Source organism: Narcine bancroftii, chromosome 4 (genome assembly GCF_036971445.1).
Source record: "Narcine bancroftii isolate sNarBan1 chromosome 4, sNarBan1.hap1, whole genome shotgun sequence".
Classification (NCBI taxonomy): Eukaryota; Metazoa; Chordata; class Chondrichthyes; order Torpediniformes; family Narcinidae; genus Narcine; species Narcine bancroftii.
In genome coordinates this window covers 188,588,508-188,608,486 of record NC_091472.1, presented here as the reverse complement: position 1 = coordinate 188,608,486, position 19,979 = coordinate 188,588,508, and the positions used below count along the sequence as shown (strand labels likewise).

At 37.8% G+C, this 19,979-nt stretch overlaps 1 protein-coding gene across 10 annotated transcripts in view; it reads left to right on the top strand.

Moving 5' to 3' along the window:
• The window catches only part of LOC138761335 (B-cell CLL/lymphoma 7 protein family member A-like), a 39,148-nt gene extending 20,080 nt beyond the window's left edge, over positions 1-19,068 (top strand). For 8 of the 10 annotated variants that reach the window (XM_069933271.1, XM_069933274.1, XM_069933269.1 and 5 more), the window contains 2 exons: positions 17,026-17,147; positions 18,678-19,068. In XM_069933271.1, the coding sequence (XP_069789372.1) occupies positions 17,026-17,147; positions 18,678-18,752 (197 nt within the window). In that variant the 3' untranslated portion in view covers positions 18,753-19,068. Of the gene's footprint in view, positions 1-7,206; positions 7,390-8,149; positions 8,238-17,025; positions 17,148-18,677 lie in introns of those variants that run through there. The other 2 variants (XR_011356261.1, XR_011356262.1) reach the window with 2 other exon arrangements.
• The last annotated feature ends 911 nt before the right edge of the window (positions 19,069-19,979 follow it).

Genomic DNA, 19,979 nt, shown 5'->3' with positions numbered 1-19,979 from the left:
TTCTTAAGCTGTTATTAAAATAATAAGCAGATAGTAAATTCATTAAAAGATTATAATATTTAAGCACAGAGGAAGCAAAGGGATGGAAATGTAATTGTCGTATTTAGGCTCTCAACGTAACCAAAGGGCTGCGACCATGTGAAGTAGAAGCCTGTTTGCTAGACTCCACACTCTTCTTCTTTATTAATGATTTAAGTTTATATTAATTTGTGAGTTGGAGATGGTTTTGGATTTGGGAGTGTAATGTGCATATTTTCTTCATTTTCAAAACATCTGCCATATTTGCTTAAATTGTTCTGAGGAAAAGATATTCTAAATTGCAGGTTCTCTACAAGAACACGTAGTACCACTGATGTAAAAACAAAAACCCTGGTCTGCTAACCTATTAATAGCAAGTGGCAACAGCACAATAATTTTGAATTTTCCTTGTATCACTGGTCGCTTTCTTCATTCATAGAAAACTCTATACCTTTATTCATAAAGTACATATACATTTGCCTCAGGTTTTTTCCAAGACGTGAGGTAGATCAATATTTGTGTTAGATCAATAATAACAAAACAATGCTTAACGCACACGCACGATAGACACTTGATTGCTTTACCAGAATTATTTTACTGACAGATAATCTGTTCCTGTGCCTTTCTTTGTTCCTCTTCTCAAATTAGTGTGCCACTCCTACCATTCCTTCCTTACCCAAATATGTTATTGCATGTATATAATTAAGCAGTACAGTTAAAAAATGTATTAGGTACATAAATTGTCCAGCAAGGGCAGTTCATAATTCACTTTCTGGATATTTGGCACACCCCCATTATTTCTAGAGCTTAATTAAATGAGCAGAGGTGTCCCCCTGAAGTTGTACTACATCCCCTATGTCAGGCAAGATCATTCTATTTACAAGCAATTTATTGCTTTTTGAATGAATGGTGAAGGTAACATTTATCGCAGCAGCTTTCGCAGTGGCACCCACGTAAGCATTCCCAAGGGATACTGGGTCCTGGTATGGACATAAATATTAAATGACATTCCCTTCCCTTTTATGCAGGCTCTAATAAGGGCAATTCAGATTGCTGCGCAGACTAAATGGTAGAAGGCAGCCTCCTTTATTACTTCATTTGTATTTTGGACAATGGCATAACCTGAATGGTGTTGACTTGTATCATCAATAAAGGCTGACCTGTCAACAAAGCAAACCATAGCTTCATCAATAAAGTTTGTCGTGCCAGAAGTCAAAAGATGATTATGCAGCAAACAGTTGTAATCTGGTTCTTTAAATTAATCTGGAGGCGATGTTTAAAAAGGTTGCCGGGTTAACGGAAGGTCAGATACGGGTTCGCTAAAAGAGAGAGAATGAGTTCATAATGGCTCAAACAAGCTTGAGTCATGTGTCCTGTTTGATTGGACATCAGGAGAGCTGCCACTGAATGCTGGATGTAAACTTGTACTGACTGATGAAAGGTAGTTGAGTTGGTTTATCCTATGTCATAAGGTGATGCTGACCCTATCTCCTCTGATACTTCTCCAGTATTTTGCAGATCATGGTGTTGCAAGGTGCCATAGACTTCTTGAGGTGTCGATCAATATGTCAATCCTCCCTGTGAGAATTCTTGTAAAGATGCTCCTTTATCAATCAAAAATAGAAGAGAGACACCCTGCACCTTCATTATAATGATAGGTTCCTCATTCCTCCTTCATGTTCCTGGGGGGAGGCTGTGAGAATCTCTGGCCCCTTATCGGATCATTGACTGAAGCGATTATTAGTAATAACATGCCTGATGGAATTGTCCTCTCCAAAGGAGGGGCATTCCCAGCACCTAAGCCAGGGATTGTAAATTCAAATCCCACTCCTAACACATGTGCTTCTTCACCACACTTAAAGCAGACATGTCAGCAAGGTGATGGTCCACGGGTGGGTGGTGATCAGGTGTAATTACCAGGTCTATTTTGGGGACCTGGCCAGGGTCTCCAGAATCGATTTTGCGCTTTTGAGACAGGTAAAAGTGCTGACCAGGAATCTGTATTGATTTGCCAGGATACAGCCAACGTTTCTTTTATCATCTCTCATCAATGTTAAGAGAAATTCCTTTTTCACCTGGGGTTTCGGAGGGGCCTCAGCTCCCTCTTTATTACTCGGCCAGAAGGCCAACCCCACTCTTCCAGATTATTCTTTGGTATTATCTGAGCAGTTTAAATTAGTCTTAACCAATGATGCTTTTTTTTCTGATAACCATTGAATAAGGATTGCATTAAATTAAGCCGAGGGCCATCTTTAAATGTCTGATCTCCAACATAAGTCTGGTTTGTTACAATAAAGTGCTTCCAAAATTCCTGTGCAGTTTCTTTTGGGAGGGGCATAAATTCCAGGCAATAGGCTGCTTTGATATTTATCTGATCGACTGGCTGGGACAGCTGCTGTTTGGGTTCTTCATACAACAGTATGGGATCTTAGGATGTTTCCATTGTCCCCCTCCACTTCACATTTTCCCCACGAATTGAAATTTAATGGCACAGGGGAAATAAATCCTGGGGTTGAGCCCCATACATGTTTTGAGTTGATCTGATATAGTTAACAAACCCCATTGGATTTTTATTTCTGTCAGGAGCATGATGGGCTATTAACATTTCTTAATTGTCACTTCACTGTCCAAAAGCTGTGAAGCTGCTTCATGAATTGGCTTTTACATTTAATTAATAGTCGACCTGTGATCGGTGTCTGCCAATTTAATTCTACAAAGTGCTAGTGAAGCAGATCTCCTCTTTATTGCAGTGTGTTTGTGAAAAGGAGATTCATTCCATTATGAGTGAGGAACTTGAGGGCCGGTTTCAAATTGCTGCTGTTGATACATTCAACTTGTTTTTTTTAAAACTCCTTCCTCCTCACACTGTGCAGAGTTTTATTACACAAACAAAAGTGCTCGAGGAGTCTGGAAAGTGGGAGAAAAACTTTGTTTCTTTTTCCAAAATGAGCAACAATTTTCCAGCAAAACTGAGTCTTGAAATCTCATTTAGCTACTCCTCTTTCATCATAACTAGCGACAGATGGGGCTGGTGGCTGTGGCTGTTGGGGTACATATGGAGGTAGCCTTGCCCACAAGGAATCTTTCGATTTCTCATCATTCTTCAAGAATAGGGTCGCCATGTCTGACATCTGGTCCTTGGGATCTTTTATCACCTTCTGTTAGTTTACCATCTGGCACTTAGCACTGCTCTCATCCTTTCTCTGCTTTTTCTCCTGATTGTCATCCATTCACACTCAGCCTGCAGGACCTCCCAGTCTTTGGGTGCACCTTCCTTTGTACATAATGCTATTCCTCTACGACTTGCATTTTCCCCTCCAGCTTCTTTCTTTACATTTTTGCCTTTCCTTCTGTCCTTGTTCCTTCCATTCTTGTATATGCTTTCTCTATTTCTTTCTTATGTTTTTATTCCATAGTAGTTTTTCTGCTTTATGTCCTGTGTGGACCACGTTTCTCCCAATTGTCCATACCTCATTACCCAGTCTGTTTGATAATGCTGCCAACAGTTGTCAGAATTTTTTACCATATTTTGGATACAAATAACATTTGTTTTACTGGGGCGCCCCCATCAATCTTATCCATAATATCCTGCCTGACTTACAAATTTAATCTTTTATCTGGGCCTCTGTGGGCATCAGTCAAATTCAAATTTAACCTCAGGCATTCCTGTATGTGTTTATCCATATGACCACTGCAGATGCTTGTAACCTGAAACCTTATACCATGTATTACACAGACCTGTACACTTTGTCGTCTTGTCTATCCTGCTTCTTTTCTGGATCTTAGCAGGGAACCAGATCGACCTTAGATGAGGGACCACAGTGTTCCCAGAAACCAGAATGGGAGGCAGTTACAATGGATCTGAAGGGGCCTCTTTATCCTTCCTCTGGTGTCCCAAAAGCTGATAGCCTCTTACTTGGTCTGGTGACTTCTGTCCTGGTGAGATCCTGCCAACCACGCCAATGTTAAAGTCAGCCTGTGCTATAAGAAAACAAACAGTAGAACCTATTAAGCATATGTTTCTTTATTTAACCCTTTGTAATGCTAGTGGGAGTGAAGGGATTCAAGAAAGAGTTCAATGACTCATTCTCTACACTGAGCCCCACACTCAAAGCATCAGAGTGTTCTTCATACTTTTATACACATTTTGGGCAGGGGTCTGCATGAGACCCTTTCAAGTTTCTCACACCTGCATTTTGTGTTTACCGTAACATGTTACCCTGTAATATCGACAAATGTCTGGTTCAAGTATCTTGAACCCAAGATTTATTGACATTCTTATGAAATTGGCTACTCTCTCACTATGGATGTTAAGAAAGCAATTATATTCCCATCATTGCACGAGTAGCTACTGTATTTTTCTTGCCTAATCCATTAACCCTTTGTAAGCATATTCGTAAAACTTATTCTTTCACAACAGGAGCTTGCAAAGGTTGATTGGGAGAGGCAGTTTGCAAGTAGAGTTGCCTAGAATGTTGAACGCTTTTAAATGTGAGATACGAAAAGTTCAAGGACAAAATTTACTTGTTAGATGAAGGGCAAAGCTGGCAGAGTTGGGGAACGAGGGATATTCAGCTATGGTGAGGAAAAACGGAGGCATCTGTTGGGCATAGACAGCTAAAATCAAGATAATTCTTTGAGTACAAAAGATTCAGAAGAATGAGTTTTTTTAATATTACAAAGGATTGACGAGGGGAAAGTTATGGACATCATCAAAGACCGCAAAGTATTTGAGATCCTACATGGTAGGTTAGTCTGGAAGGTTAGGTCACATGGGACCTAGGGTGAGCTTGCCAATTAACAACAAAATTGGCTTGGTGGAAGGAATCAGAGGATAGTATTGAATTTTTAGAGGCTTTTGACCAGTGGTATGTAGCAGGGATGACTGCTGGGTTCATTGTTATTTGTATTCATGTTTGGTTAATAAGTTTGTCGAAGACACCAATTGGTGACATAGAAGATATTGAACCAAGTTATTTAAGATTACAACAGGGTCTATTTTGGAAGTGGGCCAAGGAATGGCAGATGGAATTTAACTCTTTCACTGTGAGATGTTGCATGTTAGAAAACTAAATCAGGACTGTATTTGCCCAGTAAATGGCAGGGTCTTGGAGAGATTTGTTCAACAAAGTCCGAGGGGGTACATAGACATAGTCATCTAAAAGTGGCAATATGGGTAACTGGTGAAGAAAGTGGGCCTTCATTGATCAGGGGGTTGAGTACAGGAGTTGGAAAATCACGTAACAACTACTCGTGGCTGAGATCTCCCTTCGAGTATTATGTGCAGTTCTGTTATCCAGTAATAAGGATGTCATGAAGCTGTAAAGGGTACAGAAAAAAAATCAGAAGGATGTTGCTGGAATTTGAGGGCAAGACTTGCAAGGAGAAGTGAGATATATTGGACTGTTTTCCCTTGTGTTTAGGAGGCCGTTGTTTAGGTCAATGTGAAATATTTGACAACTGTTAAAATTATACAGTTGCAAGATTCATTTGGGTGTTACATTTAAACAATATGGAGGAACATTTGTTAAAATTATTCATCCAAAATACTTGAAGAGATCATTGTTAGTACATCACACTGTCATAATGATGGATATAAATATGTAAATAGTACCCATGACAGAAAAAATCAAGTTGGACATGATTTGCATGACCACACAAATATATAAAGGGTATTTTGTACTGGTTTAACCTTCAAGATTGCTTTTCCTTTTTGTGAAATGATGAGTTGGTACCATGTGAATTTGGTAACTCTTTAGTACTTCACATTGTTGTGGACCAAAGTGAGTACTTTGTAGAAATGTGAGTAGCCAACATCACCAAGCCTTAATAACTTGGATTTTTTAGTGAGGTCACCTATTATATTCATGAACAGGAACTCCAATTTTGGACCTGATTTACGATTCATCATTGTGCACTGGGCATAGTCTTATTCAATTCAAAGTGCTACATTATGTACATTTCTCCAAAGTCAAACTTGCTTGAATTTATTCTGATATTAGTTCACTTTGTGACAAGTGTAAAATATTCGATGCCTCTTTGTTACATGTTTTGGACTTGCCCTAATTTGCAAAAATACTGGACCGACATTTTTAGAATTTTTTAACCATATTTAGGATCACTTTTGATCCAGGTCTGGTAATTGCACTATTTGGTTTTTCTAAAGATAGAAATATTATTTTCTAATCAAAGACGGGTTACAGCTTTCTCCACTTTGTTAGCAAGAAGAGCAATTCTGTTGAAATGGAAAGACGAGTTCCCACCTGCACATTATCAATGGCTATTAGATATTATTTCCTTTTTAAATCAGGAGAAAATTAGACGTAATGTCACAAAAATCAAGATTTATTTTGATGCCTTGGGGCCCATTTATAGCTGTAATTTGACTAATTATATGCTTGTTTGGATCCCCTGAGGCTGCTTGTTTGGATTTAACACTACATACAATATGAATTTTAACCTTGAATGCTGTGAGGTTGATTTTTTTTTCCTTTTTTTGTACATATCTCTGATAATATTGTATGTATTACCATTTATTGGATTTAGGATTAAATAATATTGCTACTGTACCATATGTTATTTGTAAATCTGCAAAGGTTTCATTGCAATTTATTTACTTTTTTTTGTTTCTTTTTCTGATAAAACTCAATAAAAATAATTTTAAAAGAAAGAAAGAACAGGAACTCATTCATGTCATTTAAATTCTGATTCCCTATTGCAGGAATGAATATATCATAAACCAAATGGGCATTGAAGCTGGAATTTTGGCTTATTGGAACTTTTAAGAGATGGTCAAAAAATATTTTTTTGGCTTAACATTAAATGCTAAAACTAGATGGGGAATAATGGATTTCCATGAGAAATTGCTAGTTATTGGTTTTGGGAACTGTTTGGGTATATCTGTTTTTTGCATAGCAGGTGTTGTGAGATGTGCTTGTGTGTCTGTATTGTTGATGTGTAGTATTCCAGTGGAAGAAACAAGAGTAAAGCAAGTTTATTAAACTGTTATCTAACTGATGCAATAGAAATAGTGTATAATTAGCAAGTAAAATGCATAACTAAAGTTGTTGAGATGGAGGGCATGGGTAAAGAAAACCTTTCCTGTTTTATCTTCAGAAGCCTTTGCTATTACTGCTGCTGGAGATCTTTTTATATCCCTTTTGTACAGTTCATTTCCTGTCTTATCAGGTGAGTGATCACTAGGAGGCGATCACGATGGATTTTGAATTGATAATACACAAAAGGAACCCAGGTCACCTGTTCTCTGGGGAGGTCAGCAGTCTACTCTCTAATTGGCAGTACATGGAGTTTGCAAAGTGACCTCTCTGGGAAAAGTCCAAACATCAATCTCACTATCATGTGGCCTTGCAGGTGATCATTCTTTTCATCTATTCAGCCTTGCATTATGCTATAATTCTGTTCTCCAGTTTTTTTTAAATTGTTTCATTCAATCTCATTAAGCTTTTTTTAATAAAAAAAAGTAACCTAGCTCAATTATCATTTATTCCTCAAAATCTGATGCATATATATATTCACTATTCACAGTATTACAAACACGAGGCAAAGAAGAAGAGAATAAAGATCATTTATTCTGTTAGACTTGTAATGCTATCACAAATGAGCACTACATGAAAATGTACTTGAGAATCGGGGTTTAGCAGTTTTTAGTCTATATAGACATGGTTCTTTTCAGGTTTTATCTGTTCAATTTGCTTTTTCTGTGTTTGCAGTGAGATCAAAGGGATCAAAAGTATTGCTTCCCAAAAGAGTTTATCAAAGTACTGAAGGGGCTATAATGATGTGAATTGTCAAAATGTTTGATTTGGTGTTGGTCGTTTGCCACACCAGGTTTTTTTTATGTACAAAGTCCTTTCTGGTCATGACTAGCTTGCCTCTTGGCAATAGTTTGTGACCTGGAGGTAGATTACTAGAATGGAGATTGGGGGGTGGGTGGAAGTGGAACGTGAGAACCTGCACATCTTCAAATGGCTGTCATTTTCATTTTCTTTAAATTTTGATTTGAATTCTGAGCCGTAACCAACATGTATTATTAAACTAGATAGCAAGACATAACTTTTTCCTGAATTGTTTTAATTTGAAATCTCCTTTTCTATGCCTTCCTGCCTCCAAGCTGTCCTTCATCTGGGAGGACGGGACCGTCTGGGTAGCAGACTTCTTCAGAGGCACCATAGAAGCTCCTCCATGTCTACCAATAAGAGGTGTGCTTTGTGGGATGGGATAGGTTTCTGTGTATGTATGTGTACATGTATGTGGACTTGTGTTTTCTTTTAAAACCACAAAGGCTATTTGACTGCAAAGATGAGAATTGGAAAACCTCAGCTTTAGCAGTATTGAATGATTGAAATTTTATTTTAAACTTGTTTCTTTGTGTAACCCAAATTAAAGTTGCCATATTTTGAGATTACATCGAAAAATGTTTAAAAAAAAATCACCCCTTAATTTATGTAAATTTAACCACGTATTCTGATTTTGTATCGCCCTAGCTGCTTCAATCTTTATTTACATTTTGCCAATTTGTAACTAGAATGAAGTGGGTCTTTTGGATCAAACATACACGTACTTCAGAATTTTCTTGACTTGAGTTGTCAATTTATTTTCACTTGCTCATTTTCTGTCCTTTCTGATTCACATCAGATTTCAGATTTATTATTGGAGTACATATATGACATCACATGCAACTCAAATTCTTTTTCCTGTAGGCAAGGCAGCATTATCACTTAGGGGTAGTGCAAAAAAAACTGTGCACAATGAACACAGGTAAACAAATAACGAACTGTAAACAGACAATGAATGTAAACAAACTGCAAGACAGAGAATAAAAAATAAAGTACAAAAATAAGAGAATCACAGAACATGACAGCACATAAAACAGGCCATTCAGCCCTTTTAGTCTGTGCCAAAACATCATTCCACTAGTCCCACTGACCTGCACCCATTCCATAATCCTCCAGACCTATCCAATTTATTCTTAAAACTTGAGTGAACCTACGTTTACCACATCAGATTGCAGCTTGTTCCACACTCCCACCACTCTGAATGAGGAAGTTCCCCCTAAACCTTTCCCCTTTCACCCTAGCCTTGTCCTCTTGTACTTATCTCTCCTAATCTAAGTGGAAAAGTTTACTCTTGTCTGTACCCCTCATAATTTTGTAAACCTCTATCAAATCTCCCCTTATTCTTCTACACTCCAAGGAATAAAGTCCTAACCTGTTTAATCTTTCCCTGAAACTCAACTCCTGTAAACCTGGTAACCTCCTAGTAAATCTCTGCACTCTTTCAAACTTACTGATATTCTTCCTGTAGTTAGATGACCAGAGCTGCACACAAAACTCCACAAGGTCTTGTACAACCTCACCATAAACATTCCAACTCCTACTTTGATTTATGAAGGCCAAAATGACAAAGGCTTTCTTTATAACCCTGTCTCTCTGTGACACCACTTTCAGGGAATTATGTTTCATTATTCCCAGATCCCTTTGTTCCTCCTCACTCCTCAGTGCTCTACCATTTACTGTGCATGTCCAACCTTGGTTTGTCCTTCCAAAATGGAACACCTCACACTTGTCTGCATTAAATTCCATTTGCCATTTTCTGTCCCATTTTTCCAGTTGGTCTAGATCCCTCTGCAAGCTTTGAAAGCCTTCCTCACTGTCCACAATACTTCCAATCTTGGTGTCATCTGCAAATTTGCTGATCCAATTTACCGCATTATCATCCAGATCATTGATATCAGAATTTGTCATGAACAAGTGATGAAATTCAGTGTTTTGCAGCAGCGTCAGAGTGTAAACGTTCACATTATGAACATCTTAAATAAAAAAAAGTAAAAATAACAATGCATGAAAGGTAAGGCAGTGTCTTTGGTTCATTGATTATTCAGGAATCTGTCTGATGGCAGCGGGGAAGGATCTGTCCTTGTCCCACTAAATGCACGTTTTTAGACAACAAGCAGCAATGGTCCCAGCACCGATCCCTGAGGCACACCACTAATAACAGACGTCCAATCTGAGAAGCAATCATCCATTACCACTCTGTGTTTTCTCCTTTTCAGCCAGTTAAATAAAGGGGATTATGCAGCTATGAGGGAGGAGCTAGCCAAAATAAAATGGAAAGATACACTAGCTGGGAGGACAACTAGGGAAAAATGGCAGGTATTTTTGGACATTTTTCACAGGTTTCAGGACAAATTTATTCCAAAGTGGAGGAAAGGCTCTAGGAGATGCAAATGGCAGCCGTGGCTAACTAATGAAATCAAGTGTAATATCAAATCCAAAGGGAGTAAGTATAGGATAGCGAAGCAGAGTGGGAAGTTAGAGGATTGGGAAACCTTCAAAGAGCATCAGAGGGTAACTAAGAAAGTCATAAGAGAGGGGAAAATTAAGTACGAGAGGAAATTAGCAAATAATATAATGGAGGATAGCAAAAGCTTTTTTAAATATGTGAAGAGGAAGAAATTGGTTCGGTCCAAAATTGGTCCATTGAGAATGGAAAAGGGTGAAATTATTACCGGAAACAAGGAGGTGGCTGAGGAATTTAACAAATACTTTGCAACTGTCTTCACCAAGGAGGATATAGGTTATGGTCAGTTAGGGGGTAATGGTCATGCGGTGTCAAGAGACTTGGGGAACTTTCCTGGGGAAGTAGGGGATCTAATGGATATCCGGATCCAGAAACAGGAGGTTGTGAGTAAATTGTTGGGACTGAGGGCTGATAAATCCCCAGGGCCTGTTGGGCTGTATCCCAGGGTGCTTAAAGAAGTTGCTATGGAAATTGTGGAAGCACTGGTTGACATTTTCCAAAGTTCCATAGATTCGGGGGAGGTCCCTGAGGATTGGAGAGAGGCTGATGTGGTGCCGATTTTTAAGAAGGGAGGGAGGGAGAAAAAGGGAAATTATAGACCGGTCAGCCTGACGTCGGTGGTGGGGAAGATATTGGAGTCTATCATCAAAGGAGTAATAGCAGAACACTTAGGCAGAAATAATAGTATAAGGGCTAGTCAGCATGGATTCCTTAAGGGTAAGGCATGATTGACTAACCTTCTGGAATTTTTCGAGGATGTGACAAAGAGGGTGGACTTGGGAGAGCCAGTGGATGTGGTGTATTTGGACTTCCAGAAGGCCTTTGATAAGGTACAGCACGGGAGACTAGTGGGCAAGATCAGGGAGCATGGTATTGGAGGTAAGGTGGTGACATGGATAGGAAATTGGTTAAGAAATAGGAAACAAAGGGTTGGGGTAAGCGGGTCTTTTTCAGGATGGCAGGATGTGATGAGTGGAGTGCCGCAGGGATCGGTATTGGGTCCTCAGTTGTTTGTAATTTATGTAAATGATTTGGATGAGGGGATTATTAATAATTTGAGCAAATTTGCAGATGACACGAAACTGGGTGGCGGTGTGGGGTGTGAGGAGGATGTCAGGAAAATGCAGAGGGACTTGGACAGGTTGGGGGAGTGGGCTGCTGAATGGAAGATGACGTTCAATGTAAGCAAATGTGAGGTTATCCATTTTGGGGGCAATAATAGGAAAGCTGAGTATTATTTAAATGGAGACAAGCTAGGGAGTGGGGAGGAGCAAATGGATCTGGGAGTACTTGTTCACCGGTCACTGAAGACTAGCATCCAGGTTCAGAAAGCCGTGAAGAAGGCTAATAGCATGTTGGCTTTCATAAAGAGGGGATTGGAGTATAGGAACAGAGACGCCCTTCTGCAGTTGTACAGGGCCCTGGTGAGACCCCACCTGGAGTATTGCGTCCAGTTCTGGTCTCCAATTTTGAGGAAGGACATACTAGCTATAGAGGGTGTGCAGCGCAGATTTACAAGGTTAGCTCCAGGGAATGCGGGGTTGACATATGCTGAAAGGCTAGAAAAACTGGACTTGTATCCGATGGAGTTTAGAAGGATGAGGGGGGACATGATTGAGGTATACAAATTCATCAGGGGGATAGACAGGGTGAAGTCGGATTACTTGTTCCCAATGATGGGGGAGACGAGGACTAGAGGGCATAGTTTAAGAATACAGGGTAGGCCCTTTAGGACGGAGATGAGAAAACATTTTTTTACCCAGAGAAGGTGAATCTGTGGAATGCTCTGCCACAGAGGGTGGTAGAGGCAGATTCGTTGATTATGTTCAAAAGTGAGTTAGATAAGACTCTAGTGGGCAAAGGAGTTAAGGGTTATGGGGATAAGGCTGGAAAGGGATACTGATGGTAGTGATCAGCCATGATCTGTAAAATGGCGGTGCTGGCTCGACGGGCCGAAGGGCCTACTCCAGCTCCTATTGTCTATTGTTTCAAATCCAGTTTGCAACCCCTCCATGGATTTTACAGTTTTTTTTGTATTAGTATTTACTCGGGTAACTGGCATAGTGAATAAGGTAGGAAAGGAAACAAGCAGTAAAGTCACGGAACATAAAGAAATTAAAGGAGGAGGAGGTACTTGCGGCCTTACAGCGAATTAAAAGTAGATAGACCCCCCCACCAGGCCTAACATAATATTCCCTCGGACCTTGAGGGAGATTAGTGTAGAAATCGCAGGGCTCTGGCAGAAATAGTTAAATCGTCCTTAGCCACAGGTGAGGTGCAGGAGGATTGGAGGGGAACTCATGTTGTTCTGTTGTTTAAAAAAAATGCTCCAAAAAATTATAAGCTGGTGAGATGACATCAGTAGTAGATAAATTATTGGAGGGTGTTCTGAGAGATTGGACATCCAAGGGTTGATTAAGGCTAGTCAGCATGGCTTTGTGCATGGTAGATCAGGTTTAACAAATATTATAGTTTTTAAGAAGGTTACCAAGAAAATAGATGAAGGAAAGGCTGAGGATGTTGTCTTCCTGAACCTGGTGGTGTGAGTCTTTTGGCATTTTTAGTCTCTTTCCTGATGGCTGCAGTGAGAACAGTGTGTGTTAGGTGTTGGGAAAGGAGGTATTTCTACCTTGCTCGGGTACAGTCAGTCCAGATGTTCATTATTCAAATACGAACTTGGTCAATGTTAGTGATTTTAGCCTCTTCTTTTGAGGATCAGCCTAATTAATAATAAGACATGGGAGCCAGGCTGGTTTTCCTTTGAACCATAGGGGTGCTACAGCAAAAGGTAACATTCATTTCTAAATTCAATCAATGCACAATGAAGCAGTGATTAAATTCGTGCTGGCCTCATAGGGATTAACGTTTTGGAGAGAGGGTTTATATAGTGCTTTTTAAATGTCTTGTCACCCCATGTCTTCTATGTGGTCTGAAGACAAGTTTAGAAACTAATTTTCCCCAAATTATTTGAACCCTAAATGCCAGAAGTTTGTGCTTGGAATAAATGTATTTTGTTTTGTGATTCAGATTGCACAAACATGTCAAGAGTGCAGTTACCAAGATGTTAGAGATTAAACATGGAGGCAATCAAACTTTTTCATAAATGGGGTAAATTGTGTTTTTCCACTTCCAATATTGTCATGTGTAATAAATATCGTGCAAGATCTTCCACCCTTTGGAAAATTTGTTACATCAATCCATCCATGCACCAGCAGATTTGAACACTCTAAAAACCATGGAAAGACATCCATAAACCAATATCCATTGCAAACCAAATTTGTCATATAAATACAACTTTAATTACAGTAGTGATTATGGATTGTATAATACGTTATGGTTTAAAAATGCATCTTCTAAGCACATTAAGGTGATCCTATAATTATTCATGCACAATTCAGTAATCCTTTTGGTCCCTTTTTTTGAATGGTAGCATCATATCAGTTTAGCATCAGGATATTCTAAATTCTGATAAGGTTTATCCCTCCTGAAACAATGTTGATTTTTAATTTTTGTTTGAGTTTTATAATACTGAAATTGCAATAATGGTGTCACACTCTAGATAATTTATACACTGGTTATGCTGTATTAACTGACTATAGTAATATACAAGTTTTTTGCTAATTAAAACATTTTAGTGGTTACTTTTTTAAACATTTTGAATGATGCGTAATCAATTAGATAATTGGCTTACTAGATGATTTATAATGTGGCACTTAGCGTGTAACATCTTTTGATTGTTTTTAATTTTGGTGGCTATCAAAAAAATTGCACTTCTTCTCACTTTATTAATTAAATTAATTTCTATTTGGTTTGAAAGGAAATTCTAGATTTCCTTCAGCTAAATGCAATCTGTTGGAGGATTTTAGTGGACCAAGCAGCATCAGTAAAAGAAAAAGTATGGCTGATGTTTTGGGGTGAAATCCTTTGAGACTGGGGATGTGGTGAAGAGAAGCAAGGGTAAAGAATACCAGTTGGGAGGTGTGGGGTGAAACATGACTGACAGAGGGAGTACATTGGCAGATGCTAGACAGAGGCAAGAAAAACAAAGGGATCAGGCAGAGGAAGATGACTTATACATGATAGAATGGGTGATTAAAGATGCAGACTGCCACCTGGTGAAAATGGTGTTATAAAGAGAGACCAGATAGAACGGGGCAGAAAAATCCAGTAGGGGGATGGATCCAAAGAAGAGGGTGGATAAGAATGGGTGGTTGGGGGGGGGGGGGTGGGGCTCAGTGGGTGGTAAAGAGGATAAAAGTGGGGGGGGGGGGGGAAAGAAATGGTACAGAAGAAGAGAGGGGACTTATTACCTAAAACTTGAAAATTTTCTGTTTATGCCATTGGAAGATAGTCACATTCGTCCTGGACAGTGATATGAACTACACCTCATGATCTGCCTGGGAAGTGTACAATCCAGTGGTATAAATATAGAATTTTCTAATTTCAGGTAATGAGTCCCCTCTTCCCTTGGGATCTAGCATCCCTACCACCACAAACTCCCCATTGGATTCTTCCATGCCACCCCTTCACCCCCAACATTCCTTCTGGTCTCTCTTTATATGCAATTGAAACCTTCTCATCAGATTCTGTCAGCAGACTTGTATCACCATATTGATCCTATATGATTAATTTTCTTACACCTGATCCCTTTATTTCTTTCTCTCTCTCGCATCCTTTAATTTACTTCCTCTCTGTCATGACCCACTCATCCCAGCTATCCTCTTTACTCCAGCTTCTCCTTCACGTCCATAGTCTTGAGGGAAGGCTTTGATTTGAAACGTTGACCAACCTTTTTTCTCCCATTGCTGCTTGATCTGCAGAGTTCCATTAGATTAGTTTCAGATTTCAACATCTGCAATCTCCTATGTATCTCTACATTTCCTCAAGAAAGGTTTCATACTTGGGATGACTGTTTAATATTATTCATTGGATTATATAGCACAGAATGATGATCCATGTGTCCTTTGGTTTTGTTAGTGATTTCCATTCCCATAACTGACAGATGAGAAAATTGTTTCAGAAAAAAATTAAAATGTTAAAATTTTATTTATAACACAGTAGAAGCCGATTCCGGCCATTTAAGCGAGTGCAGCCCAATTACACCCAAATTAACCTATAATCCCATATGTTTTGGAGAGTGGAGGAAACTGCAGCAACCTGGGGAAAACCCATGCATTCACTGGGAGAACTCCTTACAGATAGCGCTTGATTCGAACCTGGTTCGCTGTGTACCTTGTATTTTAAATTAATGAAACTGCACCATACTTTTCATGATGGTGCAAGTGATTTGATTTTGAAATTTAAAATATTTTATTCTGTGACTTCAAGATTTATGGACTTGTATTTTAGTCAGTTTGATGTAATTTATAATTTTTCTAACCTTAAGTGGTTTCAGGTAATGCTAACCTTTTAAACAATTACTGATTAACCTCAATAACTTAAAATTTGCATGGTCCCAGAGTTTCTCAGTATGAAGATCTATAATTTTGAAATATTAAATTAAAATTTAAATGTAATTGAACTGTAATTTTCAGTTTTCTCTTGTTTAATGAGCCAATCAAAAAGAATTTTTCAGGAAAACCTATTTGTACAATTTTTCATTTTTTGAGTTTGGGAAAAGTCATGTAATTATTAGAAATGGAATTGTATAGCTAATTGATATAAATACTTTTTAATGTTTATGAAGGTACGAGCTTTGTTTTGTAAGGCTGTGGATTTTTATATTCCATCCTTGTGTCAAGGGCAGTGTGGCATTCTTTTCTCAAGCTTGATTTTAAACCGCATTGAAAATTAATGTTACATTCCATTACTGCATCAATAAAAGCTAACTTTTTGTAAACTTTTCAAAATTGTTTCAGATTTATCTTTTTGACATAAGAATTCCTATTCTGGATTGATTAAAATGATCTGAACTTGAATATAAAATTGTGGTGAATGGAAAAGGTCAGATATTGCATGAAAGAATAGAATTTTTTTAATTTATTGTTATATTTTTAAAGAGATCAAGGATGAATCAAATTTCAGGATACAAATGAGGGAATCTTTTATCCTTGCAAAAAAAAAATTGATTTTATTTTTCCATGCGTAAGTTGGTTGTAAAAAAAAAAATTCATCAGAATGTGTAAGGTTTTTATTCAACTATTTAAAACCTTATCGCTACTTTTAGGTCATCCTTATTTCATTTAGTAGCTGAGAGGACAGGCAACTTGATGCCAATTTAACTGCTACTTTGTAAATCCTTTCTTAGAAGTCCGTGTGTTATGAATGTGTTTCACCCCATTGGTTAAGAATGTAAATTTGTCTGAAATCAGTATTGTGGTCACGTAATTTTGAATAGTGCATCCTCTAGTCTAGTGTGTAATTTTTGCAAAATGATACATTTGTAAATAAATTATTTTGCTCTATGTCATCCAAACTATCCATTGAGATGAGCTGACACATTTAATTGATAACATTTGAAGTACCCAATGACTGAAATATTGGTAATTATTTTTTTCTAGTGGAAAGGATTCGGCAGAATGTTCTAGTAAACTTAATAGCTTTCAAATTATTGGTTATTTACCATCTGATTAATTTCCATTTAAAATATCAAATTAAAATTATGTGGACAACAGTCCTGTGGATCCTAGTAATAGTAAATGGAATGTGGAGCTGATAAATTTGCATTTATTCCTTTTTGTATTGTAGATACATCGCCAGCAGAGCCAAATTCCCAAACTCTTCCAGAAACATCACTGACTGATACAGAGAAATCAGATGTGCAGCCATCAGGAGTGAAAGAGAATATGGAGACAACCAAAGATACTCAGGTAGAATTTAAAGCACATTGTCTGTGCAACAAATTCCAAACAAATAAGGACCTTGGAATTTCCTTTGTGACCAGAAAAAATATGTTGGATATTCATTTGAAAGTTTTTTTAGATTATTCAACATTTTTATTGCACTTAAATTGCCAATGCTTGAAGACAAGAAATAACTAAAGTGTTCATAACCAATTAATGAAACTGTAAATGCTATAATGCAACAATTGATTAAAAAAAAATTGAAATGGTAAATTGAAAATGGGTTCGGTTTTTTTAATAGTTTTTATTTTTCACACTATGAACCATATCAACCCAAATATGTACAAATGTTTCTCATTAAATTTACACAGTGGTCTTTTCTCCATTTTTTCCCCCATTTCCCTCCCTCCCCTCTACCCACCCCCCCTCCAAAACCCATAAATATTCAACATATACAATACAATAAAACCATAAAACAATACCTTCACACAAAGGAAAATAAGTAAGAAAAATGTGTCATCTATTTATTACCTACTGAATCTAATCGTTTTGTCGTCTTACCATTTTTATTTTCATTTTAGGGGATGGAGGTCGTAGGCAACCTCTCTCTGATATGTTCCATGTATGATTCCCAAATTTGTTGAAACGAAAATGGGTTCGGTTTTGAGGGCAAACTGATCTTATTGAAATATGGCCACTGAAATGTGTTCTAGTTAAATTATTTATGATAGTAAACTAGCTGGTATTGAGTAGAGAAAAGGATTCAGAGTATGTGAACCAGCTCAGTAAATGGGCAAGGGCATGGCAGAGTTAATCTAATGGGGAGGAAATTGGGTTGAACCTAGCAGATGCAGAGTATTTTTGTTAAAATGACAGGTGACTGGTATATGCCAGAGGAGAGTGCACCAAAGATTCACTAGATTGGTTCCAGGAATAGTGGATGCGCAATATGAGGAGAGCTCAAGTAGACTGCCATAGTATTTTCTGGAGTTTAGATGATTGAGAAGTGATCTCACCAAAACTTACAGGGCTCCCCTATCTGAAGAGACTAGTGTCAGGGTGCACAATTTCAGAATAAGAAATAGGCTGATATGATGAATATATTTATTCATCTAAATCTGACACCTATGGAAGCAGGGTCATCATAGTCATTTGAAACAGTGATCGATAGAATACTAGGCATTTAGAGAACCAAGGGTTATGAAAGCACTTCTGGAAATTGGGCTTTGGTGGAAGATCAGCTCGATGAATGCCAGAGCATGCTTTAAGGGTTGATGGTCTTTTTCCTGTTCTTAAATTGTACCTCTGATTAAACCTAGAGAATTAAGCTTAATATAAATTCAAGGTAAATTATTGAAATGGTACTTTGTATCAGAATTTTCGTACAAGTCAATTTAGTCTCATTTGAATTAAGATGGCTCTTTACGTGTCAGCTTTGTTATTGAACTTTGTAAATTTTTTATTAAAATGCTGCTGAAAGGAAATATGTCTTGTTAATAAAATCCTAGGAAAGATCATATTTGATTTGAATAAATTTGACTTTTATATGTTTTCTAGGAATCTGAAGGGGGAGAGCCACTTCCAAAAAAGATCAGAACAGAGACCTCTCAGCAGAGTGCTGAGGAGAGTTAGACTGTTCAGAAAACTGTGGGGTTACCTTCCTCATAAAGGTACATCAATGGCCTCATTTCAGACCAACCTTCTAGAAACTTTCACATATTACTGAACATGGAGGAACCACTGACCAAGAAGGAATGTTGAGATGTAATCCAAGTAAATATTTGGGAAGACTGGACAGATATGAAGCTAATTTCTCCTGTGAAATAACATTCTAGTGATTTATATATTTAAATTACTTTTGCTGTTAAAATTGGGTGGGAAGGGTGGAAGAAACGGACTCAGGAGGGTTTACGCACTGGTAGTTTATAAAACGTCAAGATCACATGTTTTTTTTTTGCTGCTGTATTTTCATTCTTTTATTTATGTTGTGAAATATTTAATCATGGTACAGGTCAGAATTAGTGTATGTATAAAATCCTTTTATTCATGCCGTTCAATTCCATTTTGTGCCTGTTGAGAAAATGACCACTATCTTGTAGAAAACGTCCCATTGTTTGCGTAATGCCTTGAAAGTTATAAGTTTCTACGCATGATCATGTTAATCAAAATAACCCAGTTTGAATTTGGTTCATCTCTCATTTAGCTTTGTAACTTAAAAATGTGGTACAGGTATTTATAAAAGAACACTATTTCCTTGAATACATCCACATATATAGGTGGTTATATTCATTTGCCAGGTGTGAACACAGGGCTTTATAATAAGGTTTGTGAAGGTATCATGATATCTATAGTTGGTGTATAATTGGATTAAATTAATAAGAATTTTAAAAATTAAGATTTTAAATAGTTGCAGTTATGGAATATCTATATGAGTGGGTCACTACTTTCGGCCACTTATCTGAGCCAGGTCTCCCAAGATTGTCAATGATTTGGAATCCCCAGACGAATATGACTCTGTGGAAGGTGTGTTTGTTCCTTTTGATATTCCGCAGTAGATTTTGGTGACATTTGTGCAAATCTAACAGTGGGATTTTTTTATTTGCCAATGTTGTAGTCTGAGGGGAGACCAGCAGAAATGGAATAAAATATAAATACTGTATGTTGAATTTTAACTTTCCCGCAAAAAAGTTATCCTTGTCGTTTGGTTTGCTAGCTCATGATGTCCAACCTTCCTCTTTAGATCCTGCTTCAGTCCTGAGGATCCATTTTAAATATTTTAATGTGGAAATTAGAAACCTTGTCAATATTACATTTTCCACCTGTTAGAAAAAACTTTAACAAGTCTTACATGTGGCCTAT